General features: G+C 39.9%; 2 protein-coding genes and 2 long non-coding RNA genes across 11 annotated transcripts in view; 1 reads left to right on the forward strand and 3 right to left on the reverse strand.

Annotated features, from left to right (window-relative positions):
* LOC136425242 (double-stranded RNA-specific adenosine deaminase-like) overlaps positions 1 to 7,800 on the forward strand; it is a 109,783-nt gene extending 101,983 nt beyond the window's left edge. For all 7 annotated transcript variants that reach the window (XM_066414051.1, XM_066414050.1, XM_066414052.1 and 4 more), the window contains one exon: positions 702 to 7,800. In XM_066414051.1, the coding sequence (XP_066270148.1) occupies positions 702 to 954 (253 nt within the window). In that variant the 3' untranslated portion in view covers positions 955 to 7,800. The remainder of the gene's footprint in view (positions 1 to 701) is intronic.
* On the reverse strand, positions 7,797 to 9,053 carry LOC136425245 (uncharacterized). 2 transcript variants are annotated; one of them, XR_010753985.1, is made up of 3 exons: positions 8,946 to 9,053; positions 8,318 to 8,456; positions 7,797 to 7,974 (listed from the first exon to the last, which is right to left on the reverse strand). It is a non-coding gene; the product is annotated as an uncharacterized lncRNA (long non-coding RNA). The 2 variants fall into 2 exon arrangements; XR_010753984.1 differs by having other exon boundaries at positions 7,797 to 8,456.
* Positions 9,054 to 16,144: 7,091 nt separating this feature from the next.
* LOC136425900 (uncharacterized) lies at positions 16,145 to 19,088 on the reverse strand. The gene is made up of 4 exons (XM_066414826.1): positions 18,864 to 19,088; positions 18,010 to 18,522; positions 17,594 to 17,647; positions 16,145 to 16,673 (listed from the first exon to the last, which is right to left on the reverse strand). Exons 1-4 carry the CDS (start codon positions 19,086 to 19,088, stop codon positions 16,236 to 16,238), a joined length of 1,230 nt encoding a protein of 409 aa, XP_066270923.1. The 3' UTR covers positions 16,145 to 16,235.
* A 445-nt stretch (positions 19,089 to 19,533) lies between these two features.
* LOC136424921 (uncharacterized) lies at positions 19,534 to 20,954 on the reverse strand. Its single transcript, XR_010753951.1, has 3 exons — positions 20,819 to 20,954; positions 19,980 to 20,100; positions 19,534 to 19,670 (listed from the first exon to the last, which is right to left on the reverse strand). It is a non-coding gene; the product is annotated as an uncharacterized lncRNA (long non-coding RNA).
* Between the last annotated feature and the right edge of the window lie 2,808 nt (positions 20,955 to 23,762).

Genomic DNA, 23,762 nt, shown 5'->3' on the forward strand with positions numbered 1-23,762 from the left:
ATGGATAATCACATTCTTTCTTCTGTAGAAATTCTTGGTAATCTTGATGTAGTTGTCTTAGTAATAGATAGATCCTGTGAACTGCATGACTTTGTGGGTTTAGTACTGCTCTGACCACCCTAGGAGTTTGCTTCGAAATCTTCCCTGCATATATATGTTCTCTTGGACCTAGATATTGTGGTATAACAGTGTAACCAGACATGGCCACAGTTTTGCCAAGGTGTTATGTTCCCGAAAGGTGATATACTGGGTAACCAACACAGATGCATTGATGAAGGTTAGACATCCAGGTGATAAGATACACCAAATTTTGAAACGGTCAGACATTTCAGACAGCATCCAAGTTGTCTTTCATCAGTGACTAAAGGGAAGGACTGGAGTAAGAAGGTTTTAAATCAAAACTCTTTATGTTAATAAGGTGAAGACAAGTTTAGGATGTCCTACAGTTGTATAAGAGACAAAGTCAAGACAAGGTTGTATACCAATAAGCCAATTAGCTCTTGTTGTGTGCGTACAGGAACTAAATGTTATTTGCTTGCGGGGATGGTAGAGCATTGATCCAAGCCCCTTAAGTCACTGACGAAAGATGGTAGATGCTGTCTAAAACGTCTGACAATTTCCAATTTTTTTCCAGTTGAGTAACTAACTGTTATTTGGTGCAACACAGGTGCAGATTCATGCTGTTATATATTTTCCCTCAGGTATGGCTGCCATCCTGTATCCAAGGTTTCCAAATCCTCCCTCTACGTCCTCTTCCGCACCCTGTGCTCCAAGATGAATCGTGACGACCTCCTCACCGCGAAGACCTATCATCAGGCCAAGCTGATGGCCAAGGAGTTTCAGCAGGCCAAGGCTGCTCTCTTCGAAGTCTGCGAAAAGAACGGCTACGGCAAGTGGATGCAAAAACCTCCCGAGGAAGAGATGTTCCAATTGGACGATTCCAACGACAAGTAAACACCTGCAGTTAAGTTGACCAATAGGGCGGCGGCTTACATAAGTGTATATACTGGGTCCTTTCATAGCCTCCGACCTATAAGCTGCATAGATATGAATATAATATATACAAAAAATATGTATGCGTGGATGTATATATGCATGTTGGTATATCATAACTACTAACACAAACCATGAAATTACCGTAAATTGCACAAACATTGTAACCAAGACTTACAGTAGAGAAGAAGGCCTGGTGTGGAATGAAGCAATGACTTTGTGCAATGTCGGCAAAATGGTTTTTGTTTTGGTGCTGACGAATCGTAATTAGAGAACTGAAGGGACCCTGTCTGAAAACAGGAAACTGTGATGTAAAATTTTGAGACTGATGTGGGGATGTCTTTGCCATAGAAAAAGTATTCAGGCAATAACACTAAGGGGCAGTAGAACTGTTCCACAAGCTTTGACCTAAGCTGCACCCAGATATTGTATGATACACAGCTATCCTCACAGCTATAGGCCACAGCATGCCCAACTCTAGTGTTATTAGACAACTGTAGGCATCTTATTATATTCATGGATGTAACAAAGAGATGCCGCTGATAAAAAAAGCCATGTCAACATAATTGACAAGAAGGGAAGATTTGAAGCTGGTGAGGGAATTTTGTGAGGCATGGAAATGTTCAAAAAGTGTGCCAGGAAAAGGTGACGATTTTGGACGAGATCTGGGGAATTTCTCTACAATTCCGGTCAAAGTTAGCGTACAATGAAGAATGCCGAGTTGACTGATGGCACAGAGAAAGAGGCATTGAACCTTTAGACTTGCCAGTTTGGAGGAAGGAAGAGATAACAAGTGAAGATGATACAGAGGTATCCTAAAGGTCTGATGATGATGATAATCACAGTGTAGTTCCCAAAGAACATTGGTACAAAAGTAACAAATAAAGGACCTTCCCTTCTGGAAAAGGGAAGAAAGCTAGTCTGTACTTAAACATGTTAGACAAGAAGAGACAAGTACTCAAAGCTTTCCAAAAAGACCTACTGGAACTTAAGAAAACCTCTCTAGTGTTAGAAACAGAACAAGCAAGATGGCTTCTAAGGAAGCTAGGGGTATAGGAAGATCTTGAGACTAAGAGAGAGAAGGTTGAAGACAACCACAAAAACTTGTGGGAAAATCTTTATTTTGATAGCATATTTACTGTTTATTGATGTGTTCGTGATGTTCAACCCATGATGTAATGTGATAGTTTGCTCCCTGAAAGGGGCAATTTTGTGTGTGTGTTGCGTTAATTGTTACCCCGTCCCTAGCTAAGATAACCTCTCGTTGTCGTGAATTGTTGGTTGCACTACTTTCTGGAGACAAATCAGGCGAACGAGCAGAAAAAGGTTGATCGTAAAAAAATTTTCTTCCACAGCGAAGAATCTTCTTAACTTGTTATGTTCAAGGTCAAATCTAGGGTTGAAGGTCATTATTTCTGCTTCGGGGTATAGAATCGCAGTGACGATGACCTAATACTGTAGAGTGCTGTGATGTGACAACTAACCATGTACTCCTGAAAATACCTAACATATACTAAGCTGACATTGCCTCAGAATCCAGGAGCTATTCACTACTTTTATGGGCTTCTCATTTGCCAGTGCAATATTGAAACATTGATCACTATTTTGGTATCCAAAGACAATCTTTTACTCGGTACTGTAGTAAATTTATATACATATGGTTTTGCAAAGGTGGCATGGAATTATCGATGATAGCACTGATTTCATCGTAAATACACGTAGCTCCACTTGTGCAATTATTTGTTTGAAAGTATGCGACACTGCAGATTTCTGCCCACATGCACAATTAGACCTGTCGTTGGTGCTGATTTCCGCCCACATACAAACCAGACCTGTCCTTGGTGCTGAACATTTTGTAGCTCTTCTCAAGTCCAAAATTGCAACTTAGTGCAGACCGCAACAGCTTATAGCTGCTTAATAGGAAGACATATCGTAGAAAAGTATTTTGATTCAGTTTCCTGATATCATTGGCTTCTACGCTATTTCATAAAAAGATCTGTTGAACGTTACATCTTTTGCTTTGGACACAGTGTGCTTTCACATATCTCCTAACATAGCAGGAAGTAGTATTCAAGCAGATGTCTGGATGAGAAATTGTAATTCATTCTTTGGCTGTCCCCTTTTTCTGAGACACAAATATCACAAAAATGGAAGAGCCACAAAACATTTACAATTTTTCATCCCAACATCTACTTAGAGATTTAAACCAACCTGATGCCTTTTTGTTGACTAAAGCAAAGGACAAGTCCATATCTATGTACTGCCTGGTTCCACTCTGAGCTGAGGCAATGTCAGACTACAGGCCCTGTGAACAATTGTGGGTGTGTGATCGTAGTGGGTGTTTCTGTGTAGCCAAAAAAAGTGCAGTTTATGTCAGACTCTACTTGCCCGGCGCAAGTACCAAATGTGATCTGAACTTGTTTGTGTGTAACAAGCAACTTTAAGGAACGCCTGGGCAGACGCCGACCGACGCCCAGGACCACCTGCTGCTAGACTCATCTTCAGGAAAAGGTTAAAGGTCGATTGGGGAGTGGGAACCAATCAGAGCACAGCATTTCCTAATGCAATTATTGGAGCCCATCTTTGTGCATGTGAGCAAGAGCTAAGATTTTGAAACAAGACTTTACCCCTTCCCCCTCCTCCAAGTGTTTGAGGAAATATTTTGCATTAAGAAAAAACATCAAGGCTCTAGGTCTTGAATTGTTGGCACCTTGCACAAGCTTCTCTCCATGCAAAAAAAAAAAATAAGCAAGCCATATTTCATCATAGACTACCTTTCTTAACTTCAATCATTTTCATAATAACAAAACACCATGATGAATTTAGAAACTATTATTATACTCATTTGGTTCACACTCACTTTTTCCATCACTATTTTTTATAGTTTTTGCTTTTTCTTTTATCCATTTTTACTTTCTAAGTACAATCCTAAATTATTTTTATCAGAGATGTTAGACTTGTAGAGAGAGAGAGAGTTACCAGTTAAATGTCGAGCAAAGACAATTCATCTTTTAGGTAACTATGTCTTGCCGACGCCCTCTGAACTTAAGGTCCCCATTGGATAATATCTCCACCTACCTCAAAAACATGATTGACAGGAGTGATAGACAATCACTGAAGCTGTTTCCATAGCAACAGACTCAACCATTGGAAGAGGGGGAAGAAAGACCTGCGACAAAATTTTGTGTTCTTGGGTTCCCTGACTCCCTGTATTTTCCCCACCTGAAGCCCAGAGTTCCCGAATGTGTCAAAAACTGTGGTACGAACATGAGACTATCACGACTTTTGAAGTGCCTCATAAAGCAGAAATAATGACCTGCCTATATTTTATATGATTTCTTGTATGATATGTAAATACGAAACCCGTAGGGTAGAGATACAAGGATGTAGACGTAGTGTCAGGACTCGTAGGATGAAGTTTAACATATCAAGGTAGCATGCAGACAACATATCAATATCTTAATATGACTACTAGGACTAAGGACACGGATAAGGTAGACTTAAATATATGCAAGCCTAGCCCTTGGGCGTTTTAATTCAACACCCGTAATTAGTTCCAAACGAGACTGGTGGAAACAAAGGACAAATGGAAAAACCAGATGCAAAGTGCCCATCCGGCTGGGCTTCCTTGGTGCTGTTGCCAGGTGGCAGTTGCTAGGCAACGGTTAACAGTTGATGGTTGCTAGGCAACAGTTGGTATCTTGTTGGACATACATATTACAAGAAGACCATCCTGCTGTGCTTCCTTGGTGCTGTTGCCAGGTGGCAGTTGCTAGGGAACGGTTTACAGGTGATGGTTGCTAGGCAACAGCTGCCAGCTTGTGAGACATACACAAAGCAATATTCATTTTAAGTATGACTATAAGGTGTGTTTTTTATTGTTAAACAAATGATCCCCAAGGAAAACATTCTGTTGTGGTGGTTAACAAGATAACACACATTTTAATAGACACAAAAATCAGAATCTATTTTTCAGTCATAGTGTAGAAAAATGAGTTTGTTGGATTTTTGACTGAGAGTGGCACAAGCATAAAACAACAGTGCCAGAGCAGTGGCCTCAATGTTATAATAGCTATATGGACTTAGGTGTTTTCTTAAACAATTATTCAAACAAAACTCAAAGTATTGTTTAAAAGACATCTATAATTCTACCTCCAAAAGCCAATCCTATCAGGCCTTTCACATTTGTTTTGTAAATTATAAAACCGTGGAGACAAAAAAGCAGCTTTCGAATGACGCAAAACTTCAACTTGTTCCTACTGTTCAAATTGTCAACTCTTCTGGACAGGGTCTATGCAAAAGAGCCATCTGGCATTTCCATCCAAAACTGCACCTCGGACCCAGTCAGGTTTCCACCAAGTACGTGTTACCAGTAGAGCCTCTACGGTATATGGGTTGTTGAATTAAAGTGCCTCATGATATACAAATGAATAAAATGCCTTCATGTTAGATAACTTTAAGATAAGGAGTCATGTAGAACAAGTAACAGGATAAGAACAACTTCTCACTTTAAGATATTGTATAAGGAGTAAGACATCACCAAGTAGGAACCGCGCACTCATATTAAGTGATAGAAACCTAGCACACTTGAGAATTAGGAACGCCACGACGACGTGGTTTCGTCTGTAGGCCACAACGATTTGTGGTTTCGTCTAACTTTGGCTAACACTTTCTGGTGTTACTCGCTTCAACAAATGAGTGATGTTTCCCAGACATGGCATGTGTCCATATAAAACAAATTTTTTAAACAAGTACTCATCTTGGAACAGAAAAAACGAATTTCAAAGAAATTATGTTTATGAAGTCTATCGACTCCTAAGAGAGAAGTGATAACATTTTGTAATGACTATATAAGGGAGAACTTGCATAAAATCTGGACCTAGTGATAAGATACTGTTGCCTGGTGAAGCCAAAGTTAGAATGAAGACAGCAAATATTCACAGCACCCTTTGTCATATAATCCAGGAAATACAGTTTACATCTTATCTATTATAAGGATAATTCTCACAATCAGAACAATGTGTAAGAGAAAACACTCTGTAAAACAGGAAGCCATACTATCAGAAACATAGGTGTCAAAGTGATGCTGGTTGAAAAGCTGTCCTTTTGCACCAACTGCAGCCTCGTTTTGGTGCATGACCCCAAGCTGACCCCAGGAAATTCAAAATGGCCGCCATAATTGGCAAGAGTACTAATGAAAACATCTTGGAAGCACCTGAGGTTGTAGTGTCACAGGTGTTTCATTAAGGTTCAAGTGACAGGACAGCTCTTTTCTTAAATCAGCATGCACTGAGACACCAACATAAGACACTTTGCAAGATGACCAGAGCTTCTTAAACCCCCTCTATGTCAATCCTGAAGAAAAACCTCAAAATTCCCCTTCTGAAATGTTGTTAAACGCCATGACTTACACTTTGTGTTTCACTAAGTAACAACAAAATATTTGTGTCAAGATACAACATATACTTTTCTGGCAGTGTATTGAAATATTGCTTTATACTGGTGTAGCAGGCTGAAACAAACCCCTGGTCAGAATGTACCTGGGTATATTCTGATATGAGCAGGGGGATGTTTCAGCCTGCGACACTGGAAACACAAACCACAAGCTCAACATCTTTATATTATATGACTCTTGAGTCATACCTTTCTTATTGACATTTCTGGGGTTTAGTAAGCTCCAAGAGGCTTGAATCAGTCTACAATACAAAACATACATCCCAAACTGGACAACAGACAATGTGCAATACATAATTAACATATACTAACATGCCAAACGATAACGTGTGTATAGAGGCATGGCACCTGCTACCTTGATCCTGACTAGCTACTCTATGTACATAGCTTACATAATAAACTAGTCAAGTATAACCTAGATAAGGCAGATGTACTTAAAACTTTGAGCTCTAACAGTCGTTTTGTTGCATTTGCCACTCTGATTTCGAAAGGTATGACATTCCAGTTAGTTGTGTTTCAGTCGAGATTGGAACAAGGATTTGCTTGTAAGATGTAAATCTTGTGGACAAGAATTGTTGCATAATTATAAGATGATTTGTTTTTAATCTTTTGTGTTCTAAGATTTTTTTCAGTGAATCTTATTGTGTTGAGAATCAACTAAGAGAAGCATAATTATAGTGGTCTCTGGCTGTTACTTGAAATAACAATTGTATAGTACAAAGCTATTAGTGTGTCTTTGATCAATTATGAATTTGAAACTTGGACTAGATAAGAAATGCCAAGGCATTCCAATACTTCAGAATCACCTTTCTTCAAGTTATTGCTTGCCAATAGGAGACAATCTTACAAACAGTTTTGATGTTGTATGTAAAGCTTCTTGTCATTGGTCAGATGATGAATATGAGTCCTCATTTTAGTCATGAAGTTACTTAAGACAATACATTTTTGTGTGAAAAGAATTATATATAATTATTATGTCTTATTTTGCAATTCAGTATGAAATATATGTAAGACATGTATTTTGTAAATGATTCTGCTGTTATAAGAATTTCTATGATTTAATATCAAATGCGACCGAAGTTGATATGTGCAAAAGTTTCTGGTTTGTAGTATGTAAAATGGCTTCCATGTTGTATATGCGGTAACATCTTGCATAGCTTCTTTGGGGAAATGATTTGATTGCAAACTTCAACAATGTCTGTTCTTATTCCTTCTGTTTATGAAATATTTACATAAAAATAATTCAAGACAACGCATAGTCCAGTTGTTAGGTTCATCCATTTTGCTAGGCATCTGGTTGTATCTTATTTGTTTGCAAAGCAAATCTACCAATAAAGACTTCTCAAAACTTCAGCTTTTCTGTGGTCTTTATTGTGTACGTGTCTCATAGCCTTACATGTAATGATAATGATTAATTCAATGCAAGCTTCTGACAATTTCTCTACATTTGAGATCAGTTATCGTTTCAGAGTGAGCAAGTGAAATATATTAAGATGTCCAGACAATCCATAACTCATGTAGTGATCGCTGAAAACAGGAAAAAGACGGAATTATTATATCATTATAACAAATAGAATGTGAGGACATTTTTTCTGGCTTATCGATATCAGTTGAGGTTTAACAGGCCCTAAAGAAGGTTTCAGGAGAAGTACAAAGATTATTTAATAGCAGTTTAATTGTATTGCAGCAAAAGTTTGGGATACAATTATGTCAATTTTTAGCACAGATAAACTCTCATGTTTAGGTACACCTACATGTATATTCAACCACCTACAAATACACAAGGGTAAATAAGGGACAACCAAGATATAGATATTCACAACCATTTTTCGTCCCACCAATGTTGAAACTAGAAGGAACCATCACACACCCTTTTTTCATCACCAGTCTTCAGTGTCTGTGGTGTCATCTTCATCATCACTGTCCTCATCATCAGTTGCTGCTTCCTGATCTGTCTCATCACTCCTATCATCTTCCTTCTTCTCTTCATAGTCTTCCCATCCTTCCACCTGATGATAAAGTGTCATGTTTATTAGACTCTAATATTTATCTTCGCCGAGTACTAGTGCTCGGAGATGATTGTGTTTTGGTTCATCACTTTCAATATGTTTTGATGACCAGTTATAACATATATCAGCACACTAGTTACAGTTTTGTTTGGGGGGGGGTGGGGGAGAGGGCGACGACTGCAAGCAACCGACGGTCTGCCTATGTTTGCAGCTAGATGTCGAATCAGCACCAGGGCGAGTACGTATGAAAAGGGTACTTTAGATCGTACTTATCAATGATAAGTCAATCAATTGTCTTTTGGTTGATTCTTGAATAATAAATGAGATTATCTACGGTTCAACATACACAGAGGCGCCTCGGCTGGGATCAACACTACGTTCATGGCAAGTCAAGACGATTTCAATGAGTTGCATGACGCCAGGCAACATTTCCTTAGGTAAGTAGTAAGATCAGAAGCCATTAAAGCCTTTTTATGCCACCAAAGTTACCTTTATTGCATAGTTTCCCTACTTCTCTCCGCTCAACAATAGAAAACAAGACATTGGCTGCAATTCGGCAAATCGTCACCCGTACTCTCAGCGTGTCAAGAGCGTCACTATGCGGATGGCGAAAGAATGGCACATAAGTAATGTTGGTAATACGATTTTACATCAGATATTTAAGAGCGACCCCTAGCAGTCAATAAAATAAATGCCACAGATTGACTAAAGCTTCATGATTGCTGCACATTGATTGGTCAAAAATTGTACATGTACCAATCAGCATACAACAATGTCTGATGTGCGGTAATATCGTGAGTGTTATCCGTATGTATATCAAGAGAACCAATCAGCATTCACATTACCCTGAGACCGAACAGCACAGTATGTATCCGCGACTGAGCGATATAAAAAATAGTACGTCCGAAATCTTTGAACCGTTTGTAAAAAAATTACTGTGAAAGCCAGCGAGGTATCATCTTTACTGCACGAAAGTGCAATAAGTCGGCTCTTGGATTGTCCGAATAAGATTATGAAGTTTGGTTAGTCGGCGTACGAATGGGCGGACCTTTACAGCTGGCTGCTGGGGTGAGTAGGCAGAGGGCGCCAAAATGTAATAGATGCACATTGATTGGTCAAAAATTCTTCATTGACCAATCAGCATACAACAGCGTGTGATGTGCGGTAGTATCGTGAGTATTATCCGTATGTATATCAAGAGAACCAATCAGCATTCACGTTACCCTGAGACCGAACAGCACAGTATGTATCCGCGACTGAGCGATATAAGAAATAGTACGTCCGAAATCTTTGAACAGTTTGTAAAAAAATTACGGTGAAAGCCAGCGAAGTATCATCTTTACTGCACGGTAGTACAATAAGCCGGCTCTTGGATCGTACGAATAAGATTATGAAGTTTGGTTAGCCGGTGTACGAATGGGCGGACCTTTACAGCTGGCTGCTGGGGTGAGTAGGCAGAGGGCGTCAAAATGTAACAGAACCATAACTTCTTTTTTTTTTACTGATATTTCATCGATTGTACCCTCGAATTCAGTATATAATTTTGTCTTAAATTTTAGGGTACCCTACTGTAATTTCAACGGTATCGATGTCGGTCATGTTGTGGTCCTTAACTATAGAAATCCCCAAAGGTGAAAAACTGTGTTCTGCTGCCTTGACAGGTTTAGTTGCAATTCTACTTAATTCCGCTAAGTAATAGTGGCGTCCTTGTACCGCAGCGAGTTGCTTACTCGAAATTGCTTAAATTTTTCCGCTTATTAGATTGTACAAGGCAATTGAACACCCTAACAGGCTAGAAGAGGAGTTTGCAAGCGAACTTATATGAACGATAACATGTATGTTTGTTTCGATCAAATGTATTTCCAGATATACACAACGGAGGAGAAAGGCTTGAAGCCAAAAGAAACACGATCGAGGTGGAATGGCCCCAAACTTCTACTGGCGATGGAAACTTGGAATGAAGCAGGTGCTATGACGTGGTTAGGAAAGACGCCGCCCAGCGACTGGAAGAAGATGTGCAGCAAACCTGTCCGTCACTATGAAATGCTCAAGACTGAATCTTTGCAAGATCTTTGATATAGAAATTGAACAAATTGGAAAGTGCAGAATTGTTCATGAAAGCTTTTAACACATAGCATGCAACAAGACACACATCTTATACACGTATCTTTTATGCCTCTTCAAGTGAACAGAAGAAAAAACAAACCAAAAGTGGATTTTATTTTACTTCGGTAAACATTGTAGGTTTTATCTTTTCATTTGATTTCGCTCAATCTAAACATTGATTACACATTTTCGACACATATACACTCCAATTATGGCACCATAGCGATTAAAGTAACAAAACTTTGTATTGATTTTCAACCAATTTACGAGCCTTTCTCGTTTTGCAATTCCCAAAAAGCCGAAATTTTCGAGTGGAAGTCGCTCCGTTAGCAAGATACAGGCCTTTTTCTCACTCCCGGTTTTGAATGATCTGAAATTAGGCTCTCTTAAGGGTTGCAATTTCTACCTGAGATATATAACATTTTCAGATTTAGATATATTCCTTAACGTTTTCTCTGATTTCCCACTCGTTTTGTCATACATTTAAAATGTGGTATTAGACTATGCAGCTAGAAATGCCGCACGTTCCATTTTAATTTCTATTTTCTTTGGCGAGCACATGGCCTCGCCATTTGCAGTTCTTGGCATTTCTCGGGTACGCTGTAGAAAATCAGCCGTAACCGGATTCAGATATTCTGACACTGTAAGAGCTCATATTGCTGAGTTGAATAATCATGGACACTTTGCATTCTTTATGGAGTTATACATACTAGTATATGCACATAGTCTATTTTAACGAAATGTGATGTATGTTTTCATTTCAAAGAAGAAATGATCAGAGATCAAGAAAAGTATACATATCTGTTATCAAACTTTCACCTATGAATATATGATAATAAACTTGTAATGTGAAATTGTGTGTATATTCATTTCAAGTATCGTATCTTAAGGAGGCTCAAAAACAATATCTCAGTTTGCCATAGAAAAGGACATATTCAGTCTTAATCATAATCCCATGTGCACATCAACATAATTTACCCATTTGGTCTTTTTGGTCTCTAGACCACAAGTGAAAGAGACAGATAGAAATACAAATAGTGTAGAAATTTGCAGCGGTGTAAATTGTACCCTGGCACCAACTCTAGTCTAGCTTTGTTGCTTCTCTGCCAGAAAGTCTTCGAAACGATTAGAGGACTGAACAATAATTAGGACAGGATAGATTCCAGGCTAGTGAATGTTCATGAGAGTCAAATGTAGATTGATATAAAATACTACACAAGACAAAGGTTACGAATTTCATTTCTTTCTATTTTCTATTGTTCCCTTCGTGGGTTGTAAAATACATCTCCGATAGAGGAATATAGCACTTAGTTTGCTACGCTGCTTCCCTAAACACAATACCGATCTTTAACTCAGGCTCATACCCGTTTTTAACTCTCGGTATCCATATTGACATATAACTATTATTTCCATGAACTATCATGCTTGAAGTCTGGTATAGATCTCTTTAAGCTCCATGTAAGTTTCGTTTGTGGTCTGATATGGTGTCTTCTTTATTAGACAAAGCAAATACTTGTGTGCAACATCAGCATTTCAGCGACAAGAGCCGCTGAACTTGATTTTGATAAACTATTTCTTGCACCAGTACACCATGAAGAACAACACATAACGTATAAAATGTATTTTCCCGATCAAACAACACCATACATTAGCTAACTAACCATATCTAGATGAATACATTATGCTAATAACTACCATAGCAGTCACCGTTGCACCGTTAAGTTAAGTAATTCACACACCTTACGGTATAAGATTGGATATATTCATTGACAATCCAACAGAAACGCTGTTGTATTTGTTCAACGTGTTATCGTTATACTAATTGCGATTGAAATTATGATGTATAGCCCTTCAGAAAGTGGCAGTATACAGGAAATGTATCACCATTGGTAAAACACAAAGAAAACATCATTTATATCCCAATATCTCATTGCTTTGTTGGCAAAATCTCTTAAATATTATAATTCTTGCTTTCACATGGTCGTAGTTTCAAGTTCAAGGTCAAGTAGGCTTAACAACTTTTAACCCCTTTGCGAGCCTTCCGCAATTTCCCCATTCCCGAAAAGAGCGAAATTTGGCAATTTGACGGTCGTCTTTACCACTTTTCTAGATACGGCCGGGTGCGGTACTGCAGATTAGGCTCCAATAGGGTATATACTCCCATAATATAAAATGTGAAGATATTCAAGGGATTAGACTTAAAGCCGATGAACACTGTGCCGAACGGGTCTGGAAGACTTCACATGCATTAAGAATGGACTCTAAGACTTTCTAAACCATGCATTGGCATGGAAAGTATGAAGTTTAAAGTCCGGGGGTGGAGCTCATGTCACTCCCGTCGAAGCGCCACCTACATTCATGTACACATCAAGTCTTGTCCGTAATTAGCAATTTAAGCATTATGTGGTCTTCATTCACTTTCCTTTGAAGACTTTAAACATTTACTGAACTTTTCGCCTACATATATGTTAAAGATCTCGACACCAGACAATGGAATGAATAACAAGGACTTACATGCGAACTATAGGTATGTGTTACATGAACTGGTTTACTGAATACACTGTAAGGTATGCCTTACAACATTATGTTGCCTGAAATCACCTCTTTATAACAGAGGAAAGGACGTAGATCCTTCAAAGCTTTCGATAAAGTCCCACATAGCAGACTCATCACGAAACTAGAGCACTACGGAATTCAAGGCACCACACTAAATTGGTTGAAGGCTTTCTTGACCAATAGGGAACAGACGGTAGTGGTAGAAGGCAAGGCCTCAGCTCCAGTTAGAGTTGCGTCAGGCGTACCACAGGGAACTGTTCTGGGACCGTTACTCTTCCTCCTGTACATAAATGACTTACCAGACCAGCTTGATTCAAATGTTAGGTTATTTGCCGATGACTGCCTGTTATATATAGAGTTGTCCACACAGAGTGATTCACAGCTTTTGCAAGAAGATTTGAACACACTCGAAGAATGGCAAAGCAGATGGCTAATGCAGTTTAATCCGGAAAAATGTTACATCATGCATATAACAAACAAACGAAACCCAATTGTAACCACCTACCAGTTCTGTGGACAGGCTCTAGCAACAGCAAAGAGCCACCCGTACCTAGGCGTTACATTAACAACGGGGCTAAAGTGGAACACCCATATCAACAAAGTAACAACTAAGGCTAAACAGACATTGGGAGTGATCAAACGTAATTTGTGGGCATGCCCAGCAAAGGTAAAATCACTTGCATACACGTCTCTAGTAAGACCAAACCTTGAATATGCTGCAACAGTTTGGGATCCATACACAAAGAAGGATATAGATAAACTCGAGAGGGTGCAGAACCAAGCTGCCAGATTCTGCACGAACAACTATGAAAGGGGCGCCAGTGTAACAAAAATGAAAGCAGACCTGCAATGGATGTCACTTGAGGACAGGAGAACAATGTCCAGACTTTGCATGATGTACAAGATGACTAATAAACTTGTGGACGTACCGACTGATAAGTATCTAATGCCAGCTCAGAAGAGGACCAGAGATAGTCATGCTTTTAAGTACCAGAGTTATCAGCCAAGGATTGACGTGTTCAAAAATTCGTATTTCCCGAGAACCATAGTAGAATGGAACTCGTTGTCATCAAGTACTGTAGGAGCTTCATCACTAAGTAGCTTTAAAGAACGGTTGCAGTCAGATATGCAAAGACTAGGTGTAACAGACCGTTCGGTGTAATATGACCAGCTGCTGCCGCGCCGCGTGCCTGCGAAGCTGGTGTGTTACGCCTGATGGCGGTTATACCGGCTATATAGATACAGATACAGATACAGATACAGTAAGTTTAATCTACGATTCTAGACCACTACAAATTTGTACAGGCCTTTTCAGTGAACCTGTCTATGCAGCAAAACGGTATGCCCTTGTTATATCGTTTTGTGATCTAGTGTCCAGAAATTGATGAATTTGAGTATGAAAAAGGCCAATGTCCTCAAGGGAAAGCAAATGATGTCCGTAGATATTCTAGAATTACTAATTACGTACAAAACTTGATGTATACATGAACATAGGCGGCGCTTCGACGGATGTGACATGAGCAACAACTCGCACCTCAACATCGATCATTTCCATGGGAACGCGTGTTTTGAAAAGTCTTACAGGTCATCTCTAATGTCTGTGAAGACTTCAAGACTTGTTTTTCAGGGTGCTTACTGGATTTCAACCTACTGTTTTGCATCTTTTTTGCAATTTGCAAGATAGGAGTGTATACCCTATTGGAGCCTAACCTGCAGTACCGCTTCCGGTCGTATCGGGAAAATCGACAAAGGAGACCGTCAAATTGCCAAATTTCGCTGTTTTCGGGAATGGGGAAATTGAGAAAGACTCCAAAAGGGGTTTGAAATATTATTGCTTAATTGACCTTGATTTTGAAAATACGACCATTTAAACCAAGAACTTTGGTAGCTAACCTATAAGTAAGACATTTCGCCAAATATACAAAGGGGCATTATGTCATAATTGATATGTTTTCTTCGCAATTTATCAACGGAAGTGGTCAAGCGCTCATTGCAGTAAATTGCCACTTCCTGAAGGGCTCAAAATCCAAAGTTGAAGAATATTTTGTGAAACAAGAGGACGTTGTAGAAATGCAAAGATTTATGTTTGAATAAATCCAATTTTCCTTTCAGAAATGCTGTAAGGTGCGTGGATCACCTGTCGGTGCAATATAACATTGAGCGCCTGGGGGAGCCACTTAATGGGCTGAGTTTTTCTTACACAGTCTTCTTGAACAAGACAACTTACCTCCTGCTGAAAGAACATTAGGCCATGTTACGTTTGTGAATATATCATATATTATATGTCATTTATTAGGCAGTTTTCATTCGATTATATGGATGACATCCGCGCATTGTTCGGTATATCATACCCTTGTGTGTTTAGTCATTTGTTTAACTTTCCTGACCACTTAGAATCCATACGGAAGGCAAAATCATACAAGAACACTTGTATTTGTTCAACGTATTATTTTTACACTAGTTAAGATGATTATGATGAAATATGATGAAAAGCCCTTTATAAGATGACAATTTCACCTTTAGAATCCGTCATCAGTCAAAAAGGTTAACATCATTTGGCGAAGATATGGGGTCGTGGAACTCTAGTTGTATCTATGGTGATGTAAAGGTAGTCCCATAGCCTTTTTGAGGCTGTAGGGGTAGTGGGTTGTTATCTACTGTGTCTAGGGCATGGTATTGGAAGGCGGAGCCCAACCCTCTCCTTTCACCTCCCCAACCAAAGTCAGGTACCCATTTTTACACCAAGATGGAGTGACCAAAGTCGTGCTAAGTGGTTTTACAAGATTTCAACCCAGGACCTCTAGGTTCTGGGCCGAACACCCTAACCATCACGGCAACATGACGCCACCCTCTATCACGTGATGACGAATCAATAAATTACAGAATTACACTTAGAACTGTTACAAGTCTTCACTTAGCAATATGAAGATGACATCATGACAATATTGATGAGAAGAAAATATACAATATACATGTTATGAAAAATGATATGCAAGGCTCATCAGGTGATATTCTATGAGGCTAGTTTTTCCATAGACATCAACAATGACTGTAAACTTAATATATATAAAAAAGAAAACCTATTGCACATATTTGAGAACTAATAAAGAAGTGACATTAGCTTACCTGTTTTACGTGTGCTTCATCATTCTTACTATCCACTTTAGTGTGTTCCTGGTGACGGTGGTGTCCATGCTTGTCATCTCCAAATGGTTTACCTTGCTTTGAAGCGTGTTGATGTTCCGAATCAGTCTCTTTTATGTGTTTTCCTTTGTTGTTATGTTTGTGCTCTCTTCTACTGTGATGGTTCTGATGTTCTTTCACTTGAGTGTTTTCACTGTTCTTTTTCCAATCTTCGTTGCTATCGGGTTCTTTTCGTTCTTTAGCGTGATGAACCTCCTTGTGGTGTGCTTCATGATCATCCACTTCGCTGCTCTCTCTTGTTGACACTTCTTGCGACTCTTCGTGGCTTTTCTTGTGATAATGAGAGTCTGATTTTGAACCTTTGTTTTCTAACTTTTTGAGGTTCCGAAGAGCTGTTTTCAGTTCATCCACCTAAGGGACACAACAACATGATCACATTTTGCTTGAATCAGCATGGAGTGTGTATTGAAACTTACTATATTCATATTCATCTGAAGTACAGCCAGTAGGTACCCATCTGAGTATTGAGGTTGTTGTAGTAACCTTTAACATGCTCGAGGCACCTCCTCGATCATGGGACCCCCATTTTATGTCCCTTCCAAAAGACGAATGCAGCTCCAACCAGGATACCCGTCCCCGTTATTGAACCATGGTCTTCCAGTTACCAACTAATTGAAACCAGGAGCTCAACTGCAAGGTTGCTATACTAATTAAGCTACACGGATATCCTATGCTATAATGTTCTCAGGCCAATTAATTAATTAATTTCATCAGTTGTTTCCGACTTGGACTCTGAATTCGAAATGTTGCATAAAAAAGACAGATCATCATATATCTTTATATGGGAAACTGAAAAGTTCCTAAAGCTAACAAAACTGATAATGAAATAAAAAAACACAACAGGATTCAACTTTGCTGACCAACCGAACCTGAAATTAATTCATGATGTCATTGGAAGTACAGTGTATGTTTGCCAAACAAGACATTATATATTCTATCAGGTCAAATGTGAGCTGATCATGGGTCATACGAGGTCAGTCACCTTTGGTGACCTCCAGATGTTGCACTGAGTTTTCCGAAGTTGCCATTTTCCAAGTTTTGCAGCTGAAAAATGCTCGTTTCAACATTTCCAGCAAAATATGAGTCTTTTAAGGTAAGTATGGCACAGTTACTGTTATACGGAATTTTATTTTTGAATGGCCGTCTTTATACAAGTAGAATGTATATGCTGAGTTCTTTACGACTTCAGTGTAAAAAGTATCATACAGTTGACGTTATATATCATAGCTATTTGTGAATGTATATAGCGTGTTGAACTGTATTACACGTACCGTATGGATAAGTTCCTCGATCAGATCGTTATTCTTCCTGATAAGACTTATATCCTGAAAGATAAAATATCAGACAAACATATCTTTATTAGCTTCGGGGACAGTCAAAATCACGTATACATGACAACAAAATGGTAAACAAGAAGTTAAGAAGTGGATTAACTAAAACATAGCTTTTGTGATTTATAAACACCGCTGCTTAGTTATGTGGTCGTGGTTAAGGCTCCCGCCATTTTTTCAGCTTCAAATATTTCTCTTCAAATAGTTGAGGTATAGCCTATCATAGGGACTAAAATATGTCATAATTGATATTTGTCTCGAGTGCACCAATGGTGATGGTATGATTATCATCCCAACTTTCAGAAGTTATGTCGGCAACATTAGAACTTGTATCTACCAAGCGTACGTGCATGTACCTTGCTACTCAGTTGTTTTCCGCAAGGTGTCTCTTCATCACCGTCGGTGGAAAGGCTTGGTTCTTCTTCCTCACCTTCATCTTGAGACAAATGGCCTTTCCCAAGAGCTAGCGATTTCCGTTTCTTCGCCTTTGCCAATTTTGCCAACAACTTATGTAGGTCCGTGTGATCCGTAGTCTTATCTCCATGAAGATTGCCCGGCCCAAGATCGGAAGTTTTTCGTCTTTTTTTCGCTGCTACTAGTTTTCTCAATGTCTCAAGTATCTCTCCGAAATCCTTAGAGGATCTCGGTGGGTTTGACTCAGAAGGCCCTGGTAGACCCTGGATAACGTCTGCTTGCCCACCGGGGGCCTTGCCAGTGTTGCTCGGTCCCCAGGGCGCTGGTCCCCCGCCTGATGGGTTGTCGGCTGCCGCTGGACCCAAGAGGGGGCTGCCCGGGATGGAGACGGGGAGCAAAGGAGACGGAGGGCCCGTGGCGTTCTTACCCTTAGTTTCCCCAGCCTTATCCGCACCCTACGTTGGTATAGTAGGAAATACACACAGGAACGTTTAGCCTGCTGGTATCCAAACCTGTTAAAGTTGCCGACTCTCTTTCGTCCTCAACGCAAATCTTTCCTCTTTGCGGAAAGAGCAAAAGATACTCGGTAGTTATAATAGTTTTAGATACCAGGCTAGTTTTATACTGAAATGCAATGTGAAATGCAACGTAATAAATACGTGTTTGTATTCCTCTATATGCGTGCCTTGTACTTTAAAAAATGACTTGACAATTGTTGGACGACTTTGGTATATGACCTTTTTAGTGACGTTTTCAATAATAACCTTGAAGAAAGGTATGAACTAGCCAACATTACCTTAGGTGGCGATGGTCCCCCAGGGGGTGGCGGTCCTCCCGGGGGTGGTAGTCCTCCCGGGGGTGGCGGTCCCCCTGGTGGAGGGGGGACCCCGGGGGGAAGCTGCGGTGCAGGGGTTGCTTTAGAAGCGGTAGCCTTGGGTGAATCTTGTTTTTTCGCGCTCGCAGCTTCAGACCCCATTTTCTGTTCCACCCAGTTTGGGTAGTAGTCATCCTGCTGTGACATGAACGCCGAGAGAAAAAGAAACGGTCATTGTGATAAATGTGAACCCCAAACCTAGGCCCTCGAAACCCTCTCATCACTTTTTGTAGCGCAAAAAGGGCCCCGCCGGGTAGTTGACGGGCTGTTTTTTTCACTTTCGGGCGTGATCCCTACGTGGCCCCGTGGGACACCCTGCGACTGCCGGGCTATTTTGGGCCCGAACGGGCCCCACGGTGAGTTTAACTCGGACTTAAATTCAACGAGGGGCCCGGTTACAAATAGACGCCGTGAGACTACATGTAGAATCTAAGAGTCTTTTGGAGTCAAGAACTAAAGTATAAAAATCCATTCATAACTTCTTAGCAAACTTATCCCGTGAAAAAACACACAAGCCTGATAAAAAGATAACCTTATGTATTTCTCAAAGCTTCTGTGATCATTAAATTTCCCCCCTTATATAACAATATTCCTAACGGACAACCATTGTACCTCTTCTGACAACTCATCCTCGTCATCACCACCACCTTCCAAGTCTGCATAAACATCTTCTGATGACGTGTCGCTGACATCATCAAAAAGCGGGTTGGAACGGAACCTATCCGTACCCTGATAAAATGGAACATGGCAGATTCATTTGAAAATTGTTTATGAATTATGTTTAAAAAATCAAACCCCCCAGCAATGTTGTATGTAGAAATTTTAGTTTGATGCATAGAATAATAGAATAGACACTCGTTACCATTGTTACACTTTCTGATGTTTGTACCCTTGCAATTAGCCTACGGGCATGAATTTGCAAATAAAACATTTTATTATTTTATTATTTCTTTATGAAAAATTTTATGAAACGTTTACAATGGTTTTAAGCTTGTTTTTACGATTTCCTCGGCGAAAGAGAGAAAGAATCGTCCTTACCTTGCTTGACGCCTGGAAGGACGCTGCTTGGCAACACAACAACGCCACGATCAACGCCGTTGCCATGGCCACGGATGACGTCATAGAGTACCGCATCATTTCTGACGTCACGTCATGAGCCCTAGTGTTGTATAAAAAACATACAACCTTTGTTTGAGGCTAGCTGAACTGAGTTTGAGGAACTTGAAGACATATGGATTGCAGGAGATATTTAGTTAATTTTCAAGGGGATGTTAGGCTGGAAGATCAGTATGGCTTTTAATTATATAATATAAGTATAACGAATGACCTTGTGGGGTCGTGTGGTGTAACGGCAGGGTGTTTGGCCATGAACTCAAGTGGTCCCGGGTTCGAATCCTGTTATGTCACCGCTTGCCCTTGGGAACGGCACTTAACACGACTTTCCTCATTTCCCTCAGGTGGAAATGAGTAACGTTACCTAAATCCGGATATGGCGTTAAATGGAGGCCATGCATGTGTTTTATCGAGGAGAGCCACACATCGAGCACGTTAAAAAACCTACCACACGTATCGAAAAGAGTAGGTGTGAGTGAATCAAACCTTACAGTCGGTATATAGGCTACAGAATCTTCAGCAAATTGAAGTTTGTAGCCTCAAAAACAAAGAAGAAGACGAAGTATACATCGATAACCTGCCAAACTTGTTACTAAAAAACGTTAAGAAAGTTATGAGACAGCCATTATGTTTTGAACTGATCTGTAACGTTAGAACTGCAACTGTTACTATTAATTTTACTGTATTTATCCTAGCAGAGAACCGCAGAAGTCGCTATGGTCGTACCTCACGCTCCTTTACCAAAGTGTAGACTCTCAACTTACCTTGTTAGTCTGGTGTAACGGCACAAGATGACACATACTTAGCGCCCACCGCTAGCTTCCGCTGCCGTTCGAATGTTTCCGATAGAAGAACGCGTTTGTTTACGCGATGTTCTATAGAACTACCGTCGGTTCGTAAAGTGAAGAAGCGTTGTTAGGGAAATGTATAGCGCCATTATTATGTTACGATATGCAAAAACGATCAGTACTTTAATAATATATTATGATTAAGTGCTTAGCGAGTCAAATGTGCAAGTTTCCTCCATGTAGTTTCTTCTATGTACATGTATATACACATGGACTAGAGTTCCGCGACCTCATACCCTTGCCAAATGATGTTATTTTTAAATGTTTATCATTGATCATGCAAATAAGGTCCTCATTTGCGTAAATTGTAACTGTTATCAATCAATCAATCAATCAACCAATCAATCATATTTCCTACCCACAAAACACAAGTAGCCCAAAGTATGAGAGTCATGTTATTGACCTCTATGGTAGTGTAGCATGTTCACAATAGTTGTGTGAATTAGGTCTTCATTTGCAGGATTAATGTCTAGTGAGGACACCAACATCATAGTTGTTTGAAGACAAAAAATATATGAATACGTACTGCTCCATTCATTGCATTGTTGCTCCATTTTAATTTTCTTGCAATCGGTTTGTCGTATTACACACTATTTTGCTTTTGCAAAACAACACCACAGAATAGGTTAAAGTCTATATGACATCAATGACATCAACATTAAGAAGTTTCCGAACCGGCTACCGTGTTCATTGTGACGTCATGAGGGGTAAAGTCGCTGATTAATGTAATTACCTGGTGAGAAGATCAGAAAAGAATCAAGAGCTTAAAGTATGGTTTCTGAAGGCTCAACGTTAAATAACATCAGCTAGAAGGGTGTGTATATGTTTGAAACGTTTATATTCATTGAATGATACTATTTACATTACAGATAATAAGAAAATGTTGTATTTTGGTGTTATAAACACTTAAAGTTGAAATCGACAGTGATTTGTGCAGGTTGATACCGGCGCCTGTAACACGTTTCCGCACCACTAGGGGTCGTTGCTTGCTCAAACATGGCCAAGCCGTAAGAAACAACATGTATTATGGCGTTGATTTTTGACACAGCTTTCTTGAACTTGAAAATGATTTCATAGCGATGTGCTCAGTAAGGACGCCATTTCAGTTACTCCTGGACGTTGACGTTAGCTCTGTAGTCAACACAGTTCACACACGTACAGTGGAGGGAACCGTTGCCACACCAGCCAAACTCCGAGCAACAGGGTCCGCTGCTAGACGGATTACATTCGCCAGGAGTCGCTTCTGGAGCAGGAAAGTCCTCACCACATCGGCCATCGAACCGGAACTTCTCCTCGATTGCTGAAATGTAACAAAACCGTAAAATTGTAGAGACGGGCTGCAACGAAATTTGGGAAAACATAAAAGAGACAGAAAAGAAGCGAAGAGAGAAGATGAAGACAAAATGGAACCATACCTGTAGGACATGCGGGGTTGATGCAGTACTCCCAGCGGGTGCTAGGGTCCGCTGTGTAGCACCACAAGCCGGCGGGCGTCTTGCCGCCTGGGTTGCGGCAGTAGTTCTCGGCCAAATCAGAGTACACCTCTGGTCGGTAAAGAGGGTCGCGGTTATGCGGAAAGTCGACGTCCCATCTCTGACAGGTTTTCCCACTTTCGGTCACAGAGACGTTTCCTCGGTAGTCAGATCCGTCGGGCTTTCCCGTGCAGCCTAGGATTTGTACCACAAAGGAAAACTGTTATGGTTTTCCCTTTCAAGTGTCGGGATTCAATTTCGATCAGCGAAATCTGACTAGAATATTTTGTCATATTGTCGTTGGTGTTTGTCACCAAAGAGGTTTTATATAGATGAGCGATTGACATGATGTAGTTATTTTCTTGAAACGTGGGCATCTAGTACGCAACATGTTACCAACGCTTGAAGTTTGCCAAGTAAAACTACAACAGAAAAGATAAAAGACAAACATGAACCTGTTTTATCCAGGCTCTTGATGGCCAGATTAGTCGTTGTCTGTAGAGCACTTCGATCCCGGTAGGCGGCGTTGCGAGATGGTGGCGCACCGACAAACGTGTACGTGGCCTGTGTTGTCTTACATGTCCCGCTTTCAGAACTTTGGCCTGAAAAAGAGTGTCGACAGAAAAAATATCGAACACATATATGAAGAAGTGATGTTACATCAAATGCACGTTACCATCGTAATGTAATGCATATCCGATATACATTCCCGCCCGTCTCATTCTTGTGGATTTTAAATGATATTTTCATTTGCATCATCTTTGGTACATTTCCGATACCCACGGACAGATATTGATATCATATTCAACCATTTACTTGGAAAGTAGACTCACATGAGTATGGCTGTGAACATCAATGTCATTAAAACTCAAACTCAATTACAAAGTCAGTTTGAAGCAAGGTAACAACCGATTGTAAGGTAATATGCAAGCTATTCGCTATACAGGGAACACGTTTACATTTTTTACATGTCCGTGTAGTCTTTCATTTTTTTATTTTTCAAAAGTTTATATACATCTTTATTCAAACATAAATTAGTACATAGCACAACGTCATATTTACAATCACAAATATACAGAGATACATATTGCTACAAGGGCCATTCCCACTGGCTTTTTGGCTAGGGTGTGCTTCCTAGCACTTTTTGACAGGGGTGTTTCATCCCCCCCCCCCTGGATTTTCTGTGCTAGGGTTTCTTCCCTAGGACTTCTGTACAGGGCTGTCTTCCCTGGTTTCCTACTAAACATCGAATGAGTAACTACAACATTGATACTTCTGGATCTGATTTTGGTAATTTCTATGAGGTGTAAAATTTCTATGGATACGGATAATATTTTTGGGAAGAAATATTGGAATTTAGATACATGAAAACATTACCTTCCATGTTG

Source organism: Branchiostoma lanceolatum, chromosome 19, assembly GCF_035083965.1.
Source record: "Branchiostoma lanceolatum isolate klBraLanc5 chromosome 19, klBraLanc5.hap2, whole genome shotgun sequence".
Classification (NCBI taxonomy): domain Eukaryota; kingdom Metazoa; phylum Chordata; class Leptocardii; order Amphioxiformes; family Branchiostomatidae; genus Branchiostoma; species Branchiostoma lanceolatum.

Bases quoted from the DNA above. Each gene is read 5' to 3' on its own strand.
- LOC136425900 (XM_066414826.1), bottom strand. From the start codon at position 19,088: ATGTCACAGCAGGATGACTACTACCCAAACTGGGTGGAACAGAAAATG. The intron at 18,523-18,863 runs GTAATGTTGGCT...ATACCAACGTAG, and splicing joins GGGGACCATCGCCACCTAAG to GGTGCGGATAAGGCTGGGGA. The intron at 17,648-18,009 runs GTACATGCACGT...TTTATCTTTCAG, and splicing joins GAAAACAACTGAGTAGCAAG to GATATAAGTCTTATCAGGAA.